Consider the following 21,525-nt stretch of genomic DNA (forward strand, 5'->3'; position numbering starts at 1 on the left):
GCGCATGCTGAGGGAGGGAGAGACCGATACGCACATAGGCCACCCTCGCTGACCACACTGCGACTGTGGCTCTTGCGCTGCGCACGAGTGTGACGCCCAAGAACGGAGCGATGATGGTGAGAGTTGGTCGAATGCATCGATTTTTTTTGGGGGAGGGGGGCAGCGGGCGCACAGAAACCACAAAGCGGAGCGGTGGATAGAAGCAGCAGCCGTCGACCGCGTCGAGCTTTTTGGCTCGCATCGGCTGCTGCCCTGCGCACGCTTCTCTCGGGGCTACCAACTTCCTCTCGCCTCCTCTCCTACCAAGTCTGAGTTGCCTGAACGGTTTGCCCGCTACTTTTGCCCGGGTCGCGCCGGCTTTCCTTCTCGACTTATCCTTTTTTTGTGTTCGATCGTACTACGTGCCGGATGATAAAAAGAGGGGGAGAGGGGATGCGCACCTCTGGGTATGACATCGCAGGGTCCAGCCCCCCATCGCCCTGTGTGGAGACGCCAAGCAGTCGCCCCCCTCCCCCTATTCCTGCCCATGCCGAGCCACTTGTGGGTGGTAGCAGGGCCAAGCACCGACGACGCCGGGGAGGCCAGGGCGATGCACCGCTACTTCTGCCCAGCGGTTAGACCCTGGACGGCGTGGCGTCGGAGCGACCTGCGACAGTGAACACGCCCGTGCCATCCATGCGATAGGCCGCGTGCCAGCGCGACTCGGACGCATGTCACCCTCGGCCTTCGCACCGCCTACTGGTGCGGGGAGAGCCCGCGTGTCACACCCCGAGGGGGTTGGGGGGTGGGGAAGGCGCCAGGGGTGGCGACCCGCGAGGCGGGGGCTTGCGAGCAGGTAGCGTGTGAGGCCCAGGCCCTGCTCAGGTAACTGAGTCGGCGCGGTGCTGCAACTCGCGTGTGTGTGCGGCCGCTTCGCACGACGCGGATGGTGGGGGGCCCGTGACGGGCTCTTGTGGTGGAGCGGCGCTCCGCTCATGCTGTAGAGCAGCGCGTGGATGCGGTAAGGAGGAGAACACCGACTCGATGCTGATTGTCATTTGCATAGTCGCGTACAGGGATGCGCAGTCAAGGAATAAGAAGTAGAGGACGGCGGGCGCCCAGCGTTCATCGCGGAAGAGGTGCACGCGGGGAAATCGAAGAGATGCGCACGTGCGCTTATAGCAGAAACCTGACAAAGGTGCACGAGCCGCAGTGACATAGCGCATCACCTTGCTTCCGCATCCGTCACCGTGTCGGTGGGTGCTGGGAGAGGCGGGTCGGGTAGCCTGTAAACGGCTCGTACATCCGCCTCTCTTTAACCCCTGCGTTCGGTTGTGACTACTCGTGCATGTTTCCTGTCGGCTTGCCGTTTGCTTTTGCCTGCTCCGTGTGCTTTCCCGCTGTCTCAGTTGCCTCCCGCGGTTCTCTTCCCACTGTTTCTAATCCCCCCCCCCCACCCTCCCCAACGGTGGTGGTGGTGGACGCACAGCTTGCTCTCTTCTCCGCCTTCACACCGGCACGCAAACGTACGTGGAAGAGGAACGCGCTTACCCACCCGCATCTCTCTCTTCTACTTCTTTCCTTCGTATCTCTCACGTGCGTAGGCAGTCGCGCGCGCTCTCTGTGCCGCACCGACATTCATCTAGACAAGCGCACCTTTTCCACTCACCCGTACGTGTCTAGCTTATACACGGCGCCCAAGTACGGCACCAAGGAACATCGGCCCACATCGACTGTGTCTTGTCGTTCGGTCGCCGATCGCGGCAGCAGCAGGCACCAACGCAGATGGTTGAGGCGTGCTTCCTGTGCTTGGACTCCACGGAGTACATGCGCAATGGGGATCAGTACCCCACTCGCATGATGGCGGAGCAGGACGCGGCCTGCCTGCTGGCGAACGCGAAGCTGCAAGCGAACGCTGAAAACACGCTTGGCTTCCTCACGACAGGCGGAAATGCGTGTACGGTGTACGAAACCCTCACAAACAATGTGGACGCTATCATGACCTCGATCGGCAGCATCCCCGTCAACGGAAAGCGCTGCAACTTCAGCTCTGGTCTGCAAATCGCGTCGTTGGCTCTCAGTCACCGCACCAACTCCCGCGCTGAAAAGCGCATTGTCGCCTTCGTTGGAAGCCCGATCGGGGAGACGGCAGCGGAGCTGGAGGCGCTGGCGAAAAAGCTGCGCAAAGACGACGTGGCGGTCGACGTGGTGGCGTTCGGCGTGGAGTCGAACGTGGAGCTGCTGCAGGCCTTTGTGAAGAAGGTATCCAAAAAGGAGAACTCGCGTTTCCTGGCGGTGGCCGCGCGCGAGAACCTGACAGACAAACTGATGAGCAACGCCATTCTCCTTGGCGAGGACCTTCCCGAGGGGGCCGAGGGCGGTGGCGCCAACATGAGCGGCTTTGGCGTGGACCCCAACATGGATCCGGAGCTAGCCATGGCTCTCCGCCTCTCCATGGAGGACGAGATGCAGCGCCAGGCGGCTGCGGCCGCTGCTGCGGCCTCATCTGCAGCCCCCGAAAGCGCACCGGCTTCTGGCAGCGCTGCCACTCCTGCTGCTCCGGCAGCCCCAGCAGCGGCGCCGGTGGTGGACGAGGATGAGCTGAGCTACGAGAACATGTCGGAGGAGGAGATGATGCGCCGGGCCATCGCGCTCTCACTGCAGGATTCCGCGCAGGGCGCTTCAGACACGACGTCCCCGCCATCGGCGCCGCAGCCTGCCACTACCTCGGAAACGTGCAGGAATGAGGAGGAGAACGAGGACGACTTTGCGAAAGGCGTCGAGGACGCCTTGGAGAAGGAGGATGAGGAGAACAGCTCGTGAAGGAGAAACAACGGGGCTGCCTTCTCTCTACCTTGCCCTCTTCTCGCCATCCTTCATGAGTGCGCTTTTGCATGACGGGCTGTATTCTCGTTTCCTATTCGGTGTGCTCTGTGGACGTGGTCGATGGACCAGAGCGCACATCGAAAGTCGTGAGCGGAAAAGGGTGTGTGGTGTTGCTGATGTTGCAAGAGAAAGAAGGAAGGTTCGCGTGTACGCCTTCGCTTGGCTATGTGTATGAGTCTGCGTATTTTCCTCCCGGTGTGGGCCGTCACTTCAGCGATGGTTGCGCGTCAGTGTCAAGAGCGAAGCCTGCGATTGTTGGATGCGGCTTAGTGACAACAGAACATCAAACAAAGACGCAGTGCTGACGGCGTGTGCGGTCAGCCCCACATACCCTTCACTACTACGCCGCTATGCGCAAACGTGGGGGCACCGTGCGTGAAAGCGCGTGGAAAAAGACGCTGGCCGGCGACCCAGACGTGCCAATGATCCCGCATCGTATTTGCCTTGTGGAAGTAGACGGGGATGATGGCGACGTGGCGATCACGATGCCCTTCATGCGCGCATCGGGTGGCTCCCATAAACTTCCCACTTTTCTCTTTTTGTATTCACTTGCCTGCCCTGTCCTTTGCGATGAGCGCCGCTGCCCCTTCTCCTCCTCGCGCCATCCCCACACAGCCACACAGACAACTCTGTCGCTGCGCATCTACCCTGCGCACACGCACTTCAACAAGCCCTCTTTCTCTCTCTGTGCGTGCGTAGCGTCGCTGTCACGTCTAGCGATGAGCACAGCTGGCGCGGAACGTTTCGCCTAGAGAGCATCCGGCCAGGGAGGACCGCGGGTGCTGCCTGCGATGTACAACCCCACCCCCTGCCGGGGCAGAACACCGACAGCAGACTCGAACACGCAGGGACTAAGGGACAACCCCGCCACACTGCGGCGCACGCGTAGTGTGGGTGTGCGAGCGAAAGGCGAGTAGTTGCGCATCTCGTTTCTCCTCTTCGACCTCCTTCCCCTTCTGTCGCACCGCTGCCCAGCGAGATCAGCACCCACCCCGCTGATAAAGCCGTTGCGTGGCGTGGTGAGAGATGGAAGGGGAGGGTCTGCCGCCGGAGAGTCGATCCGTTACTTCTTGACGTTGGCGCCACGCATATGCCCATTTCCCTGTCTTTCTTCAATGCGTTTTCCGCCACACTTCAGTCACGCGATGATGATGAGGAGCACCTCCGTGCGCGGTGCCACAATGTTCAGTGGCCCCACCCTGTGTGGCTAAGCCAGGGCGATGCACCGCTACTTGTGCCCAGCGGTTAGACCCTGGACGGCGTGGCGTCGGAGCGACCTGCGACAGTGAACACGCCCGTGCCATCCATGCGATAGGCCGCGTGCCAGCGCGACTCGGACGCATGTCACCCTCGGCCTTCGCACCGCCTACTGGTGCGGGGAGAGCCCGCGTGTCACACCCCGAGGGGGTTGGGGGGTGGGGAATGCGCCAGGGGTGGCGACCCGCGAGGCGGGGGCTTGCGAGCGGGTAGCGTGTGAGGCCCAGGCCCTGCTCAGGTGACTGAGTCGGCGCGGTGCTGCAACTCGCGTGTGTGTGCGGCCGCTTCGCACGACGCGGATGGTGGGGGGCCCGTGACGGGCTCTTGTGGTGGAGCGGCGCTCCGCTCATGCTGCAGAGCAGCGCAGATACGTGTGGAAATCAAACATGACTCTCCCTCTCCTTCGCGCTGCTGAGGTCTTTTTTGCCTCTTGTAGGGGCTCTCAGCTGTTTCACAGGCCGGCCTCCGGCCGCGACATGCGGGCACGTGCATGCGCCTATCGGGTATGGCGGCTCCCTGTGCCTCCCTCTGCTGTCGGGGAGGATGCGAACTAGTTTGACTTCCTTGTCTTTCCGCACAAATCATGTCCCGCTCGAGTGCCCCCCCCCCCCCCCCACCCCCGATCCTGTACGTCGTCGGGTGAGGCGTGAAGGACGAGAGATTCGGGGTTTCACACTGCACCTCCGCAGAAGCTATCAGAGAGAGGAAAAGCAATACCGGAAAGCGCGGAAGGCAGAGGCCTGCGCCCTCTACCTGGCTACATCCAGCGCGTCTGCGTGTGCTTGTGTGTGATGATGGCCCACAGGAAGTCAGAGCACGGGACGGGACACCTCAAGCCAGTAATAGTCTTCTCCTCATTCCACCTCTCTGTTCTCACACCTGCAGGGGTGGGAAGTATTCATAAGCACATCCAACATACAGGTGCACGCCGCCACCCATGAGCGCCTCGCTCCACGTCCTCTTAATCGGTACGGACGCCTTTCACGTGGAGGGCGCGCTGCAGGGCACGGCGCTGCACATGCACCGCGCCTGGAACGCGTCGTACCGGTTTTCCTGCACCTCGGCGCTGAGCGTGGACAAAGCGGACAAGCGGCTTCTGCTGGTGTGCCACATTATCGTGCTGTGCAGGGGATGCCGATCGCCGGCGAGCAAGTCGAGTTACAGTGATCGAGCGGTTCTGGCGCTGCCGGATGCGACGGCCAGCTGTGTGGAGGAGTTGAGGGACAGTTCTTTCTTCTATGGCACGTGCGCCCTGGAGGAGCTCAAGGCGAAGGTGCTGACGATCGGCCTCGCCCCGCCGCATGTCATCTTCGATGCCGTGCATGGTTGCTTCACGCCGGTTGGCAAGGCCGCGTTCGAGCGTGCTTTTTGGCTCTTCGACCGCGACGCGGACGGACTGCTGCGGCTGCCGGAGCTTGTTGGGTGGCGCAAGCAGGTGGAGCCAGCCGCCTACAGCGCGGAGGAGGACGTAGGTCTCTTCTTGTCCGAGTGGGGCGGCGCCGTCGCGGCGGAGAAGCTGGCGGATCAGGCTCAGTTTCTGGCCCTCCACATGGAGTGGCTGCAGAAGGGCTACACGCTCGAGGCGTGGGCCACGCTGCACGCCACTGGCATCCACCCCGACGGGCTGCCTTACTCGTGGTACGACCTGCACTCTATCCGTGTGGATCGGGGAACAAACACGTACCTGTCCTCCCACGCAATCCAGTTCTTCACCAATGTTTATAAGCTGAAGCGGTTTGCCGACACGGCGGACATATGGTGCATCACGCCGGGTTGTCCGTGGGACTCTGTGGAGGGGTTCCTAAAGGCGCATATGCCAATGACCAAGTTCGTGGAGTACTGGAAGTACATGGCACTGGTGCGGCGCGACGAGGTGATTCGCTACGCACGGTACTGGGGATACAAGGGTGAGATTAGCTACCTCTTCACGCGCCGTGCTGCCCGTGCATACCGGCTCCCTGGCGAAACCGTACCGAACACGATTCACGTACTTGTGGCCGGGTCGGAAAACTGCGGTCGGCGGAGTCTCATGAATGCCTTGACAAACAGCGGCTCGGAGGGCTTTCAAAACTCGGAGCATACAACGGGCACGTATGTACGCACCACCACCTTCTTTGCCACGAAAGGCCGCGAGCAGGTGGAGGAAGCGCAGACGCTAGTGTACTCGACGGCGTCGGCCGAGGCATGCGCGCAGCTGCTGTCCGACTTGGAGTTGTCCAAGACCATAGATGTTGTTCTACTGTGCTACGACGGCACCGACATTGATGACAGCGGGGCGTACGCGATGTCGCTATTTGAGCAGGTCAGCGCCAGCGACGCATGCGAGCGGCTGCCGTTCGTCGTGGTCATGACGAAGGCGGATGCTGCGCAGCCCGTGGCCGGCGACAAAGAGACAAAGGCGGGGCAGCGTCTAAAAGATTTCTGTCTTGCCCATCAGTTGCTGTGGCCGCCGGTCATTACCAGCAGCGAGCAGCCAGATCAGAGCGAGGCCGCGTCACTGAACGAGTACATGTACGCCGTAGCCTCGGACCCGGCGCTGGCGGTCGGCCAGCCTCCCCTCACGTACGTGCGCATTCTTCGCCGAGCGACGTTTGTCGCCATCATCGCCGTCGCGGCTGCTCGGATTGGACAGACCCTCGTGAACGTGCTGCGGCGACAGCGGCGTTAGCCCTCTTCGAGTGTAGGAGGATAGACGGAAACAGTGCCACGCGGCGCCGACCCCCCCCCCCCCCGATAGGCGAAAGTGCACACGTGAGTGGTGTGTCTCCGAATGCTGCGTGGCGAACATTTATGTTGGATCAAAAAAACAATCGACGCTGGTGCTGTTTTTTTTTTTTTTTGGTGCGATAGCGTCGCTTGCAGCTGCCACGTTAAGTGCCATCGCGCTTCTCTTGTTCGCCGTCCTCTTCTCATCTCTGTGTGGATTATTAGACGCGTGGCCTTGCTTGAACGCGATGACGCACAAATTCTCTAAGAGGACAGCGCAGTACTTCTCTCGCCCCGCTTTGGCCCCCTATAGCCTGCGCACGCGGATCAGCAGGTTGGCAGCGGCGGAGGAGGAGGGGGGGGGTGCTGGATAGCCCTTGAGAGGCGTTGACGATAGGCGCAGACTTGAATTGGGGTCGTCTCTGACGCCTCTTCAATCTTTGCTGGAAGCTGTGGTGTCTCTGCTGCGCGCTTCTTCCGACGTGGCACGCCTCTTCTCATTTTCTGTTCATCTCCTCTCTCTATGCCCCATCTGCTGCGCTCACGGGTGTACACCAGAATCACACGCACCCACTCACATTTCTGCACCCCGTATAGTGAGCAACCAACAGCCAGGCACTTCCGTTGACAGCCTCTCCCAGCATCTCCCCATCTCTCTGCCCAGCGTCATATTCCCCCTACTGCTCGAGTGCTACGCCGTCACTTGCACACGCACGCTTTTCCACGCACGCGAGCGGTACAACTTGCGTGTTCGCAATCACACGCACCCATCCACCCGTCATCGACCACTGCTGAGCGGCTGCACCAGCAAGCAGTAGGCATGCCCGCGCCTATCCGAGCCACCTTTGCCGCCGGCTGCTACTGGGGAACTGAGCACTTCTTCGTGCGGAATTTCAAGGATAGCATTGTGTCGCACCAGGTCGGCTTCATGGGCGGCGTGGAGGGGAAGGCAGTAACCTACCCTGAAGTCACGAAGGGCACCACAGGCCACGCCGAGGTCTTGGACTTAATGTACGACCCCGAGAAGGTGTCGTACAAGGATCTGCTCTCCTTCTTCTTCCGCATGCACAACTCCACGACGCTGAACCGGCAGGCGGGCGACATCGGTACCAACTACCGCAGTGCCATCTTCTACCACAACGAAGAGCAAAAGAAGGAGGCGGAGGCCTATATCGCCAAGCTGAACGGTGCCGACGAGAAGCTTCACTCCTCCTTTAGCAAAGCCTTTGGCGGAGCCCCCTGCATCACCAGCCTGGAGAAGGCTGGTACGTTTTACCCAGCGCATGAGGGACACCAGAACTACCTCGAGAAGCACCCGAATGGCTACTGCTCGCACCGCTTGTACTTTTAGGCTCCCTCGGTTGTCTGCACATGCGCATGTGTGTGTTGCAAGCGGACCGCTGCAGTCACCTCCCTGTCCTCCGCAGAGGGCAGCGGCTGAGCACCGTCTGTCTAGTAACGGAGCGTGCCGCGGATACGGGAGACGCTTGTGCAGCATACTCCTATTACGACTCCTATTGCTCATCACAACCATCACTGCCACGCTTGCTTCGCTAGTTTTCTGTTTTCTTCTTTCATATTGGCCGCTTTCTTCCCTCTCAGTGCAGCCCTCACTGTATTGCCAGCGCGTGTGCCAGACACGTCGGGGCATGGGGCACAGGGCGTTTCTCGTCTCTCTACGCGTCTGCCTCCGCCTTGCTTCATCTTGCCGTTTCTTTGGTTTCTAATGCAACGCTCCGCTGCTCGTTTGCCCGCATGATAAAAAGAGGGGGAGAGGGGATGCGCACCTCTGAGTATGACATCGCAGGGTCCAGCCCCCCATCGCCCTGTGTGGAGACGCCAAGCAGTCGCCCCCCTCCCCCTATTCCTGCCCATGCCGAGCCACTTGTGGGTGGTAGCAGGGCCAAGCACCGACGACGCCGGGGAGGCCAGGGCGATGCACCGCTACTTGTGCCCAGCGGTTAGACCCTGGACGGCGTGGCGTCGGAGCGACCTGCGACAGTGAACACGCCCGTGCCATCCATGCGATAGGCCGCGTGCCAGCGCGACTCGGACGCATGTCACCCTCGGCCTTCGCACCGCCTACTGGTGCGGGGAGAGCCCGCGTGTCACACCCCGAGGGGGTTGGGGGGTGGGGAATGCGCCAGGGGTGGCGACCCGCGAGGCGGGGGCTTGCGAGCAGGTAGCGTGTGAGGCCCAGGCCCTGCTCAGGTAACTGAGTCGGCGCGGTGCTGCAACTCGCGTGTGTGTGCGGCCGCTTCGCACGACGCGGATGGTGGGGGGCCCGTGACGGGCTCTTGTGGTGGAGCGGCGCTCCGCTCATGCTGCAGAGCAGCGCGTGGATGCGATCAAACTGGTTTCGTTTCATTTCATGTGTACGTCATATATGCTCACTGTGAATCCCCCTCCCCCCAGTGTGGCCTTCCACGCGCCTGCTCCCCGTTGAGCGAGAACTAACCACATATCAGCCCATAAACAAGTTGTTTCCTGTGATGCGTGCTGGTGGGCACTGCGGCGGGGCTTGACTTTCGTACGTTGCCCCCATGCTACACTCATCAGCCGTCGCTGTGCAGGTGCAGGCGTGCCATCACTATCTTGTGTCTTGTCTTTTATTCCTCATTGAGTGGTAATCTATGGTGAACTGCAGCTGTCGACGCTTACCTTCCCTACCATCTCTCTCTCCCTTACTCCGTCGCACGCTCTCCTCTGATTGCATTTGAGCGCCTCGTGCATATGGGCTCACATGTGGGTGCGGTGATGGTAGAGACGGCGTCCGAAACCGGGGTAGGAATGTGGGTGGGTGGGAAGCTGAGGGGCCAGAGGCGTGCTCGCCCCCACAAGACGGGGTAATCCTGAAGTGGCAGGAGAGGCGGGCACCGCGTCACATAGCGTAACAGCAAGCCGCAGCTACGAGCTAAAGTGAGTGGCTCCTTCCCGTCAATCTGTGGAACACAGATACAGCGGCTACCGCGCACCTGGCCAGCGACTGCAGCAGGCCAGTGCAAAGCAGACAGGAATAGAGTGAACAGCGGGCTCAGCGAAGCAGAGTTCGCAGCCATGAGCATCCCGTACACCTCCTCGAGCGCGTAAGAGCGTGCGAGTATGTCTGTACGTCGCACACCGTCTCCGTTGTGCTCGCCCTTGTCCCACATCCTGCTTGCTACCCCCCCCCCCCGAAGTTGGTTGCCCTCCTACTTTTCGTGTTATCTGTTGGCGGACTTCTGCACTCTTTCTGCACACACACATACCCCGGTGTGCTTATGTGTGTGTATGCAATCGTATACGTGGTGCACCTGATCAGTGCATTTTACAACTCCCTTGCGGCACTGAACGGCGTGTTGCGCTCAGGGCACCCTCCTGTTGCCTCGTTTTGCTCTTGTCGCCCATCTCGTCGCACTATAGAGACGGTCGTCGAGTCGACGCCGTGCAGGCTCAAGTACGCGGAAAAGAGGCGGAAGCGAACGTATCCGTACGCACAGACACACTCATCTGAAGCGAGAGACGAGGAAGCAGTGAGTCTGCACTCAATCTGTTTTCTCTCTCTCCACACACACACACACACATGCACATGCACATAGTTTACTGGCGGTCACGCACATCTCGGATCTCATCGCAGCTTTTTTTTTTCGCAGTCCCGCTTGCACGTTGTGTGCATTCGCACGGGTCTGCCCTCCCCCTCCCGTGCTGGGAGCGGAGCGGTATCGTCCAACCGGAAGATCGAGAAGAGAGCGGACCGTGTATCAACCGAAAGCGCTCCAACGCAACGCCATTCGCACGCGTGGACACCGTCGAGGTGGGCCGCCTTCTTGTGCGGTCGCGGGTCGGATCGCGGAGGCTGCTTAGACCGCTGCACAAGAAGCCCCGAGGCGGTGCAGAAAGAAGGACACAACGAGTTCTAGGAGTGTCTTGCTAGCTGCTCGTGTCGTTTCGGTGTGTGTTTCTGCTGAGTGGTCCAGTGGTTCTCTGCTTCGTGCTTGTTGTTTCCGCTGCGCCCTCGCTCACACTCCAACTGTGGCCTGCGCGTGCGTCTGTGAGCTTGTCACGTCTCTCCCGTCTCTTGACGGTGCCTCTGTCTGTGCCGTTTCTGTGTCTTCCTTTCCTCTGGATCAACGTGAGATACCGAAACACACACCTGTCCATCGCGTACACACACACACATATATATATATATATATACATACATTTCGTTGTTCGCCTTGAATGCACGCTGCTCGCTTGCCCTCTCCACCTCTCTTTATCCGTCTGCTTGCTGGCCTGGTTCTCTGTATTTGCCTGCGCGTCTTTCTCTCGGTGTCTGCCTTGGATTTTCTTGGTGTTCCTGCTCCCTTTCCTGAGCGCTCCATGGGGCGCAATATCATCATACTTCTCTGTGGGTTTTCTTCGCAAAGGCGGCGCATCAGTGCCATTTGAGTCTTCCACCTTCGCTGATCTGTTATCCGCTGCCCTTTCTCCACGTCTCTACCCAGTACGCCGGCCGCCGTCGCCTTGCCGTGACACACACACACACACACACACACACACACGGGAGTGCAGACGCGAAGCACCTCTCTTATCATTCTCTATCGTCGCCCCACCGGGGGTGCAGACACGATGCAGCAGATGGTAGTCACGTATGTCCTTTCCGGACTGGCGAACATCGCCGATGTGAACCCGAGGGACGTTCACACCTCCTTGTTCAACGGTAATGTGCGGGTCAACAACCTGTCACTGCGCCCAGAGACGATGAACAAAATCTTGCCGCTGCCTATCGAGGAAGGCACGGTGCCCGAGATGGAGCTGCAAGTTCCGAACCCCTCGACGGCAAACGCTATGGAGGTCAAGGTACACCGCGGACGACTGCTGCTGCCGCTAGATCTCTCCTCACCGCCTCTGGACCGCACACCGGAGCAGATTTTGCGCGGCGTCACGGACCACTCCATCCTTGGTTCTGCCGCTGCGGTGTCGGCGGATACCAGCTCGGAGCCGGTGTCACCCGCTAGTGAACCTGAGCCGGCGTCGTACGACTACTCTTGTGCCAACTCCGATATGGACGAAGAGGACTTCGCGTCGTGTGCCAGTGATGGCGATCTTTCGGATTGCGACTCCACGTGCTGCGGCAGCGGCTTTGGCTCCCCGACGTCGGCTGACGAGACGCAGGCGGCCGAGGTTGCAAAACAGGACGCTGGCTGGCTTGACTACCTGCGCTCGCGCGCGGCGCGGTCGGTGGAGTGGATCTGGCGTCGGCAGCTGCGCATTACCTTCACCGACCTCACCCTGACTCTGCCGTGCGACGCACGCAAGAAAATACACTTTGAAATCAGCGTGGACTCGTTTGTCGTCACAATCGAGCCGGCGCAGACTAGCGGTCGTGAGCAGATGAAGATTGTGAGCATGGAGATCGGTGGCGTCAGCGTCTTTGCCAGTGCCGACGACGTCCGCAGCTGTGTCATCGTCGTGGAGGCGCTCTCTATCAAGATCACAACGGTGTACGAGACGGGCACGGAGCGGGTCCTGCGCAAGAACGTGGCTCTCTCCTTCAACGGAACCAGCACTCTGACGGCTGACGAGGTAACCCTCCTTGCGCTGCTCAAGTGCCATCTGTCGCGGCAGATGCGCCTCAGCGTGCCAGCCTACTGTCTGCCATACTCGAGTCTTCGTGCCCGCGGCTCTCTTTGGCCGTATGTGAAGTGTTGCGTCGTGCAGGGACTGCGGGACTACCGACAGCGCTACAACTTCAACGCCTCGCACTTGCGCTTCTATGCCCACGCTAGAGAGCGCTACATGCAGCTGCTGAACGAGTGCCACCGTAATCAGAGCGTCGAGGATCGGCGGCAGGCGCTCGCGGACGCCGAGCAGGACCTGCGGTATGAGGACGTCATCTTGTATTTTCGCCGGCTCGTGCAGGCCAAGTACGCCGCTAACGCCGCCGCGCCGGTCGCGGAGGAGGTGCCGGAGTTGGAGTCTGCTGTTGTGTCCTCCACACACTTTGAGTGGAAGTTGGTGAAGGTCGTCTTGCCGGCACGCAACACTGTATTCGCCCGGAACACGGCACTCGTTTTCCGAAACGGGGAGACGGTATTCACTATTGCCTCCGTCTCACTCGACGCCGATGGCGCGGTGCAAACCATGATTGCCTCCACGACGAGCACGGTGGCACCGTGGGAGCTGCGCAACTCGGCGTTGAATGAAGAGACAGCGCTCATATACTTGCACACGAAAGAGGACTACGTATCGAGCGAGACTAAGGTGATCCTGCAGCAGATCGCACTGAAAGGGAGCATGGAAGGCGTGCTGTGCTGTCTGATGCCCATCGCCGAGGCGCTGCAGCAAATCGGGGAGCAAGAGAAATGTGGTGCTACCACCCAGGTTGTGCTGCCGGGACCCTTAAGCATCCCTCCTGCAGCGCGTGTGGTGAGGCCGTCGACGACGATTGTAGCGGTGCACAGCGTGTCGGTGCAGCTGGACGACTTTTGTTTCCTCCTCGACCGCCTTTCCGCCACCAGCGCCAAGGCACCGGGAACCCCTGGCAAGCTTGGCTGCACTCTGCGACAGAGCTACCTGCGCCACAAGACCACCTACGTCTTGGCCCCACTCGAGGTCCGCATGACCGCGCGTGGTGGCGTGGTGGTGTCGCGCGTTGCGCTCGAGGTGCCGCGCGAGACGTGGACGGTGTGGCGCCGCGATGCTGACAGCCTTCGCCTCCTGTTCCAGAAGCTGCCACGACTCGCTAACGCCGGCGTCGCTCACGCAACTGCTGCTCCAGCGCCTTCTTCCCCCAACACAAACCTCGACGCCCTGAAAGCCATGACCAAGGTATTGCAGTGGCCGCCGGTCTCCAGCTGTCCGCCCTTTGAGGTAGAGGAGGTGGCCGTGAACTTCTCTCCACTCGACTGCACAATTGCGTTGCATCAAGTCGCTGCGCAGACAGTGTCGCCGTCTCCCAGCAGATCGTACGGCACGCACTTCACGCTTCGACACGCCTCCGTTGAGTGCCACTACACAGGGCGTTTGGGCCTCTACATAGAACTAAAAGACGGCATGCGCGTTGGCATGAGCACAGAGCCAGCGGCGGCTCTTGCGATGTCTATCCCTTCTATCCGCATCACAGGGCGCCGTGACAAGGAGGCGGCAGAGGTGTCACTGCTCGAGATTCGACGCTTCGAGGTCGTCGTACACAACACTGTGCAGTACGCGAGCATGTCTGGCGTGTCGCTGGCCGGCAGCGTCCAGCTAGCGGATGTAGACTTGATTTACAAGACCGACCCGAGCGTGGTGCCGCTGGCTGACCGACCGTGTCTCACCTCCTACGTGCAGGTGGCTGTCGAAGTGAATGCCATCGATTTGGGCCAGCTATGCGCCGTGCCATCGCATACAGTGGCCTGTGTCTTAGGGGAGATCTACCGTTTCGCGTGCGCGGAAATCGTCTCGGAGGAGTACTACCGCACCTTCTTCAGCTGCTTCAGCGACGTGGCACTGCAGGTGGTGATGCGCGAGTGTGTTGTGCGCTGTGGCGCTGCTGGGGGGCATCCGACGCCCGGCAGGGAGTTGTTGCTGTCCATGTCCAACACGGCCAGCGAGGGGCGCGTCGCGGCGCTCGATGTGTACCAACCGCACCTCTTCGCCACACCAGACAGCTTTCCGATACTAATTCTGAATGATGTCGGGCGGCTTTCCATGGATGTTGACGTGTCGCAGCTGACGGTGCTCCTGTCAGCGCCTGTGGCGACGTCTCCCTCGAGCGTAGCGGTGATAGTGAGTGTGATGCACTGGCGGATGCCGCTGGAGAAGATGCCATTCTGGTGTGCAGAGGCGCAGGAGATTCCGTCGGTGCCGCAGCAGATCACCTTGGAGGCGGTGCGAGTAATTGCGCGTCTCGACCACACGGACGCCGACCTACAGCCGGCTCTGGAGGCTTCCCTGTCAGGACTTACGGCGGAGACTGTCAGCGGCACTGGCGCTGCCGCGGCGGACTTGCCCGGGCTCCCCATTTCGAGGGATCTCCAGCTGAGTCCGTCGGAGAGCGACCGCGGCAGCTGCGCTTCCTCGACCGAGGAGCAGTGGGAGACGACGCAAGTGTCACTGCGGCGGTGGAGTGTCGACGTGGACTTGTCGGCGCCGGTTTCTGACTTCGGCAAACTGCAGCACATGATTAGTGCCGTCGCTTCAGCGCAGCAGTGCCTCGCCCGCCGCGTCGTCCTGCGTGAGAGCGTCGCAGCAACAAACTTTGACTTGGACGACTGCGGCGACGTCTTCCTCGACGCGCCGACTCAGATTCTTGTGGTGGAGAGTTGTTTGTTTCGCGCATCGTCGAGCGACCGACACGTCGTGGTTTGCCCAGGCACGTCAGCGGTGTTTCGGCGATGCGTGTTTCCCAACCGCGGCGGTGGCGACCTCATCCGGGTGTCGAGTCGATCGGCTCTCTTCCTGTGCGAGGACTGTTGCGTCGAGGGTGAGGCGGCACCAATGGCCATGGCCTCCGCCGCCCCCGCCACAGCTCCCACCGTGCCGTCGCCGAGGAGCAGCGCTGCAGACGCCGGCGTGAGGCCGCGGCGACGCACGCATGTGACGGTCGAGGAAGGCTGCGTCGCCATTGGGCTCGACGCCAGTTCACGGGTGGTGCTCACGCAGCGAGCGCTCGCCTTGACCCACAAGCAAAAGACTCGCCGCTCCTTCTTCAAGCTACGCAACGGCGAGGTTCGAATCGAGTACGCGGATGCAGAACAGCGGGTGCCCGTCCTTACAAAAACGTCCCTGGAGGGCGATTTTGCCGTGTATCTGCCGAATCGCTCGTGCTCCGCGAGCTGTTCGGTTACTTGCGGCGAGGTGACCATCCCACTTCTGTTCTCCAAGGTGCATGCTGCTCAGGAGCGTCTGGAGCTGCTGACCAGTTTCTCACGCGCGGAGGCGGCTGACGCATCCGGGCGGACAGCGGCTTCCGCAGACGACCTTTCGGCGGCGACCTACGTTGTCCCGCCGCCACCGTCGGCTTCTCCGGAGAAGCAGCAGCGCTTTCCGTACGACTCGTGGAAGCTGCTGCTGTCTCTCTCCCTAATTCCGCTGACGGTGAGATTTCTTGGCGGCATGACGGTGGCGCGGGTCACGTTCTCGAACGCCTTTGTGTGGTCCAAGCGGGAGCCTTTCGCTGAGGCGCAGCTGGAGGCGCGCATCGCCGTACACGACATGGCACTGTGGGAGTGGCCTCAGCAGTCCTTTCAGTCCGTCGTGACCAGTCCTGTCTTCGTTGGTGTGCAGGGTCGTATGCCGACCCCTCTCAGCGCGAGCGTGACGGCGTCCGTCTCTCCCGTGCAAGCTGCCGTGTCGACCGACCAGGTAAAGCTGATGCTCCACGCCCTGTCTAGCAACGCAACGGCTGCAGTGTCTGCGCGTCCCGCAACGGCACCAGCACAGACGGAAAGCATCTCGCCACAGGGGCTTTGCTGGTACAACTACACCGGCGTCGCTCTGCAGGCGCGCGGCGGCCACGGCGCGATCGTCCGCGTTCCGGCGAGGCCGCGAGGAGCAGGAGACGCGCCGTCACAGGTCTCGGAGGCAACCAACGCGGTTGCACCGCTCATCGTCACGGAGATCGACGGGACGGCCGTAGACTACGTGGAGCGCGACGTGGTCGAGAAAGAACGGAGTGGGACGGGCTCGGCGCCGGGGTACCTGACGCCGCTCTTTGTGTCGCGCAAGACGGTGGTGTTGGCAGACAAGCGGCGCTTCCACGTTACTTCCACGCTGAAGCGCGACTTGGTGCACGCCATCTCCGTGCGCACGCTGGTGCAGATCGAGAACGAGACACCGCTTCCTCTCGTGCTCACAGCCGGCGGCCAAAGCGCGTGCATCGTGGAACCCTTCACGCTCTCATGTGTGCCAGAGGCGATGATGCACCGCACTGACATCAGTGTAGCGGTGACGCTGACGAAGGCGGGTGCCGCTACGCTGAGGGAGCCGCTGTTGCCAAAGTCCATACCCGCCATGGATTTCTATCAGTGCTGTCATCAGCAGGGCCGTCCCCCTGCGGACATGGCGCGCGAGTTTGTCTCTCAACTGGACGGGTCTTCAACGTTCATGGTGACGATGTTCGAACTGCAAGGCCCTGTGCTGCTCTTGCGCTTCCGCGGTGCTAGGCCGCACGTCGTAAACGACACTGTGTACCCTCTGCGCGTCACCGCCGTCAACACCCTTGGTGAGATGCTGGCGAGCGAGTATGTTCTTGCAGGAGAGCGGGCATACTTCCTCAATCTGCCGCCGACCGGGGCGGTGCATGGCGATGTGCACCTTTGTGTGGACGACGACGAGTACGAGGCGCACGTTGAAGAGGCCCTGTTCGACCGCGAGACGGCCCGCATGAACAGCAGCGTGCTCATGACCCACCAGGCGCACCCACGCCGCTACTTCTTTCACTTCAGCTTGTCTGTGGAGAGCAGGGGGCCGGCCGGAGAGTACGGCGTTGCCGTCACGGCTGGCTGCCACTGCCTCGTGAAGAACTGCACCACGATGGACCTCTTCTTCTTCACCGGTGAGGGCAACTCCGTCGGGACAATGGGCACGAGGGGGCTGCCAGGCTCCACTGCCTCAGGCGCAATCGGCTACGTTCCGTCGAACGTGGTACTGCGTATCAAGCCGAAGGGTGCTGCTTTATCCGAGGCCTTCGAGATTGACAGGAGCGGCGAGGGGTGCGTCATTCAGTGCGACCATGCCCCCGAGGCGAGCGCATTCTCCGCGTTGTACTTCCTTCTGCGCACCGTCTCAGCCAGCCCTGCCCACCGTCTCGCGGAGCTGCTGCCCGCGGTGGTGTTCCGCAACCGCCACGCCCGCTACACGCTGCTCGTCAAGCACGTCGTCCGCGAAGCGGGTGCCGTCAAACCACTAGAGGAGACCGTGTTCGAGGTGCCACCACACAGTGACTGCTGTTACTACACCCTGTCCAAGTACGGCTACACAAACGACCTTCTCTTTGCGTGGTGCAGTGGCAGCGGCGGCTGCGCCGCCGCTTCGAGCAGGTTCTCCTCCGTCGTCGAGACAGACCTGGCTCCTGGCACGACATGGAGCGGGTTCGTGTGCGTCGGCGCCACCCATCATCAGATTGACATCGCGAAGGGAAGCCTCTATGAGACGGCGTACGTGACGGTCGGCCCGGCTGTGCTGCCGAGGGTGAAGCTGGTGAACTTCACGAGCATCAGCTTCCGTGACGTGGGCTGCTACCAAGTCGCTTTCCCTCGACCCTCCAAGAACAACAAGTACCTGCTCCTCACGAGCGCCGACGGCGCTGTGTACACGGTGGATCTGCTGCAAGAAGAGCCGTTGGAGCTCGACGCGGGGGTAACGGTGCAGACAATTCGTGGTGAGGGTGACCGGTGCTGCGTGGTGTTGTCAAGCAGGTGGGTATTCACGACCAAAGGCAAGACGTGGGCGGAGGAGGTTCAGATTTCAGTCAATGTGCAGACGAACGGCGTGTCGTTGCGTCTGCGTGACGCGAACACCGATCCGCTGCATCTCTGCTGGCGGTCACTGGCGGCGAACGTCATGTGGACTCAGATGATCTCCGTGCAGTGCAGCGTGACTGGCATCTGTCTCGAGAGCCACTACGAGGGCCGCAAGCAGCAGGTAGCTGAGCCGTTCGACGCTGATGTAAGCCTTCGTGAGATGCGTCGCACGAGCCGGGACGTCTATCTCAAGGGCTTCTATCTTGGCCTGCAGCAGCTCACCATCACTGTCTCCGAAGTTCTGCTGTATCAGCTACAGATGGTCGCATCGCGCTGCCGCGTAGACATGGTGTTTGACCCACTGGCATGGGTGCAGGAGCCTACCGCGGTGGCGTTGCTGCGGAGTGTGCCCGTCACCCTGCCGCAGCACCTGCACATTGGCAGCGCTAGCATCGCAGAAACGCCGCTGGAGCTGAGCTGGGACCGCAGCACGCTCCCGCCGCATGACTTTCTGCTCGGCGACTCAGCTATCTCAAAGCTCATTCCGTCCCTCCATCATGCCATGCTCGTCTTGCCAAAATTACAGCTCCGAAATGTGTCGCGTGTGTCGCTGGCGCAGCTGATCGGCCGCGTCCGGCAAATTCTCATCATGGAGGTGGTGAAGCAGATACCGAAGATGGTCACCACGGTAGGGTTCTTCAAGAAGAACTCGTCCCTTCTCGAGAAGGTCACTTCCACCGTGTCGTCCTTTCTCTTCCGTACCTCGGACCAGACGGACACCACCGACGACGGCGGCTCGGCGCTGATATGACGAGAGGCACAGCCGGCAGTGCTTGCTCTTGGACTGAGAGCAAGCGAACCAAATTGTGTGTGTGTGTGTGTGTGCATGTGTGCGCGTTTGATGCGCTCCTCAAACCAGTCCACAGGTGCTCTCTTCCCTGCATGTGCGGAAGCTCACACGTGCAACGGCAGCACTCTCTTACAAGGCGCCACGTGGGCTCACATGTCTCCCACTGTCTCTCCTCCTCGTTTGTGGTCGCGGTGCGCATCTGACGACACTGCTGCCGTCGTCTCTCCGGCGCCTTTTCTGCCTTTCGCTTGCTGCCGGACGGGGTGCACTACCGGGCGGCAGCACACAGTGACTTTGCCCTAGCAGAGTACGGCTGAATGCAAGCTCCGCGCGTCCTAATCTTCACGCACCCCATCTCCTCTTCCCCTTGTGCGTTCTGCCATGTTGCCGTGCTTCCTTCCCTTGAACACCACCGCGCCAAACAAACAACAACAAAATCGCCTTCCTCCGGCGTGCTCGCACACTCTCTCGCTCGGGTGCCTTCGACGCACACACACCTATATATATATATATATATATACCTGCCCAGTAAGTTGCCAAACGTTCTTCAATCCACTTGAGAGTCCTCCGTCCGTTTCTCTGTTCACACACGCACTTGGCCTCGACTGTGTACGCACGCTGCCCTCTAAGCGTTCCGGGATTCCCTTGCACTCTCCCCTTTTCTTCGGGCTTGGTTCTTCTCTGCCGTGATAGTGCTCTGTGACGAGTGAGTGTGCGCCTGCTTTTCGGTGCCTTCGCGCATTGTATCTGCACAGAGATCATGTCTCGACTTCCCGGAGAACCACTGTCGGAGGCGGCGCAGCGTGAGCTGACGGCGCCAGACCGCCACCCGGAGGATGGGGTTGTGAATACGAAAACCAAATCGCAACCGTCGGGTATTACAGACCGTCAAGATGACAATCCCGAGTTGACAAAGAAGCCGCACGCAGAGGCGGACGACACCAACACAGGAGAGGCGATGGACGATGACGATGCCGAGGCGGTTGCTGAAAAGAAGCACTACTCGAAGTTTCGCCTGTGGTTTCAGAAGCTCGTGCCGCCGGGCGGTGTCATCGCGAGCTCCTTCACCCTGGGCAGCTCCACTCTTGGCGCCGGTATCCTTGGTCTGCCGGCCGCGTTCAACAGCATGGGCTTTGTGACTGCGCTGCTTGTGCTCATAGTGGTGACAGTGCTCACGATCTTCTCTTTGTGGCTGCTGGCGCGGTGCTCCGACGCATCGAAGGTTCGGACGTACGAGGATGTGGCTCGTGTGCTGCTCGGCCGTGGCGCCGACTACGCGGCCGCTGTTTTCATGCTCGGTTTCTGTCTCGGCGGCGCCGTCAGCTACATCATTTCCATCGGTGACCTGCTCACTCCTATCTTTGACGACCCTAGTGTGCCAGAGCTCCTGCGGACGAAGATCGGCAACAGCATCATCACGTCCGCAGTGTGGCTCGTTGTCATCCTACCCTTGTGCCTGCCCAAGAATATTGACTCCCTCCGGCACACGTCCATCATAAGCGTCACCATGGTCGTGTTCTTTGTCATCTGCATCATGCAAGACAGCTGCGAGTTCATGGCGAAGAACGGGTGGCGCAAGGATATCAAGTTCTTCAACACTGGCAATGGCGCCATTCAGGGCCTGGGCACTGTCATCTTCGCCTGCCTCGTCCAGATCAACGCGCAGGAAGTCTACTATGAGATGGCGAATCCGACGCCGCGAAACATGGTGCGTAACAGCACAATTGCTATGAGCGGCTGCGGTCTCTTGTACGTTCTCGCTGGCGTGTTCGGCTGCGCGCGTTTCGGCTCCACGGTGAAGTCATCCATCCTGCTCAAGTACCAGCCGCGTGAGGCGCCGCAGTTCTGGTTCGCCTATTTCGGCATCGTCGTAAAGATTTGCGTGGCCTTTGCGCTGCACCAGCTGCCGTTGCGCGACAGCGTCTACCACTTCTTCTCGTGGGACGTCTACCGCATGCCCTGGTGGAGGAACGCCCTCATTTGCGGCGGTATCGCGGCATTCGTGCTGGTCGTTGGCCTCCTAGTCCCGGACCTCAACATAGTCCTCGGCCTCGTCGGCTCCCTCTGCGGCGGCTTCATCGGCTTCATCTTCCCATCTCTCATGATCATGTACGCGGGTAAATGGAGCCTGAAGAATGTGGGGTTGCTAGAGTGGTCGCTGACCTATATCCTCCTCCTTGTTGGCGTCGTCGCCGTCGTCTTTGGCACCTGCGCTTCCATCTACTCGATCGTCTGACTGTAAGGCTGAGGTGATCATGACCCATTGGCGCTGCGGGAGGGGGAGGTGCCGGCTTGGGGCTAGCGCTGCAGCCACCATGTTCTTTGTGCGCGGTGTAGCGCAGAGTACTGTTACTGGCGCACGCATTCGTGGAACGGCTTCTTCTATATACTTCACCAAGCACCTGTGGGCCTGTGTAGCCAGTGCTACTGGTTTGCGTA

At 60.7% G+C, this 21,525-nt stretch overlaps 5 protein-coding genes across 5 annotated transcripts; all 5 read left to right on the top strand.

The window, feature by feature from the left end:
* Positions 1 to 1,764: 1,764 nt before the first annotated feature.
* On the top strand, positions 1,765 to 2,802 carry LINJ_07_1300 (putative proteasome regulatory non-ATP-ase subunit; the record flags this gene model as incomplete). Its single annotated transcript, XM_001463292.1, has 1 exon — positions 1,765 to 2,802. One exon carries the CDS (start codon positions 1,765 to 1,767, stop codon positions 2,800 to 2,802), a length of 1,038 nt encoding a protein of 345 aa, XP_001463329.1.
* A 2,257-nt stretch (positions 2,803 to 5,059) lies between these two features.
* Positions 5,060 to 6,790, top strand: LINJ_07_1310 (conserved hypothetical protein; the record flags this gene model as incomplete). The annotated part of the gene is made up of 1 exon (XM_001463293.1): positions 5,060 to 6,790. One exon carries the CDS (start codon positions 5,060 to 5,062, stop codon positions 6,788 to 6,790), a length of 1,731 nt encoding a protein of 576 aa, XP_001463330.1.
* Positions 6,791 to 7,648: 858 nt separating this feature from the next.
* LINJ_07_1320 (peptide methionine sulfoxide reductase-like) lies at positions 7,649 to 8,179 on the top strand (the record flags this gene model as incomplete). Its single annotated transcript, XM_001463294.1, has 1 exon — positions 7,649 to 8,179. The coding sequence occupies one exon, from the start codon at positions 7,649 to 7,651 to the stop codon at positions 8,177 to 8,179; it is 531 nt and encodes a 176-aa protein (XP_001463331.1).
* A 3,239-nt stretch (positions 8,180 to 11,418) lies between these two features.
* LINJ_07_1330 (conserved hypothetical protein) lies at positions 11,419 to 19,047 on the top strand (the record flags this gene model as incomplete). The annotated part of the gene is made up of 1 exon (XM_001463295.2): positions 11,419 to 19,047. One exon carries the CDS (start codon positions 11,419 to 11,421, stop codon positions 19,045 to 19,047), a length of 7,629 nt encoding a protein of 2,542 aa, XP_001463332.2.
* A 799-nt stretch (positions 19,048 to 19,846) lies between these two features.
* On the top strand, positions 19,847 to 21,322 carry AAT19 (putative amino acid transporter; the record flags this gene model as incomplete). The annotated part of the gene is made up of 1 exon (XM_001463296.1): positions 19,847 to 21,322. One exon carries the CDS (start codon positions 19,847 to 19,849, stop codon positions 21,320 to 21,322), a length of 1,476 nt encoding a protein of 491 aa, XP_001463333.1.
* Positions 21,323 to 21,525: the final 203 nt, after the last annotated feature.

Source organism: Leishmania infantum, chromosome 7 (assembly GCF_000002875.2).
Source record: "Leishmania infantum JPCM5 genome chromosome 7".
NCBI classification, from domain to species: domain Eukaryota; phylum Euglenozoa; class Kinetoplastea; order Trypanosomatida; family Trypanosomatidae; genus Leishmania; species Leishmania infantum.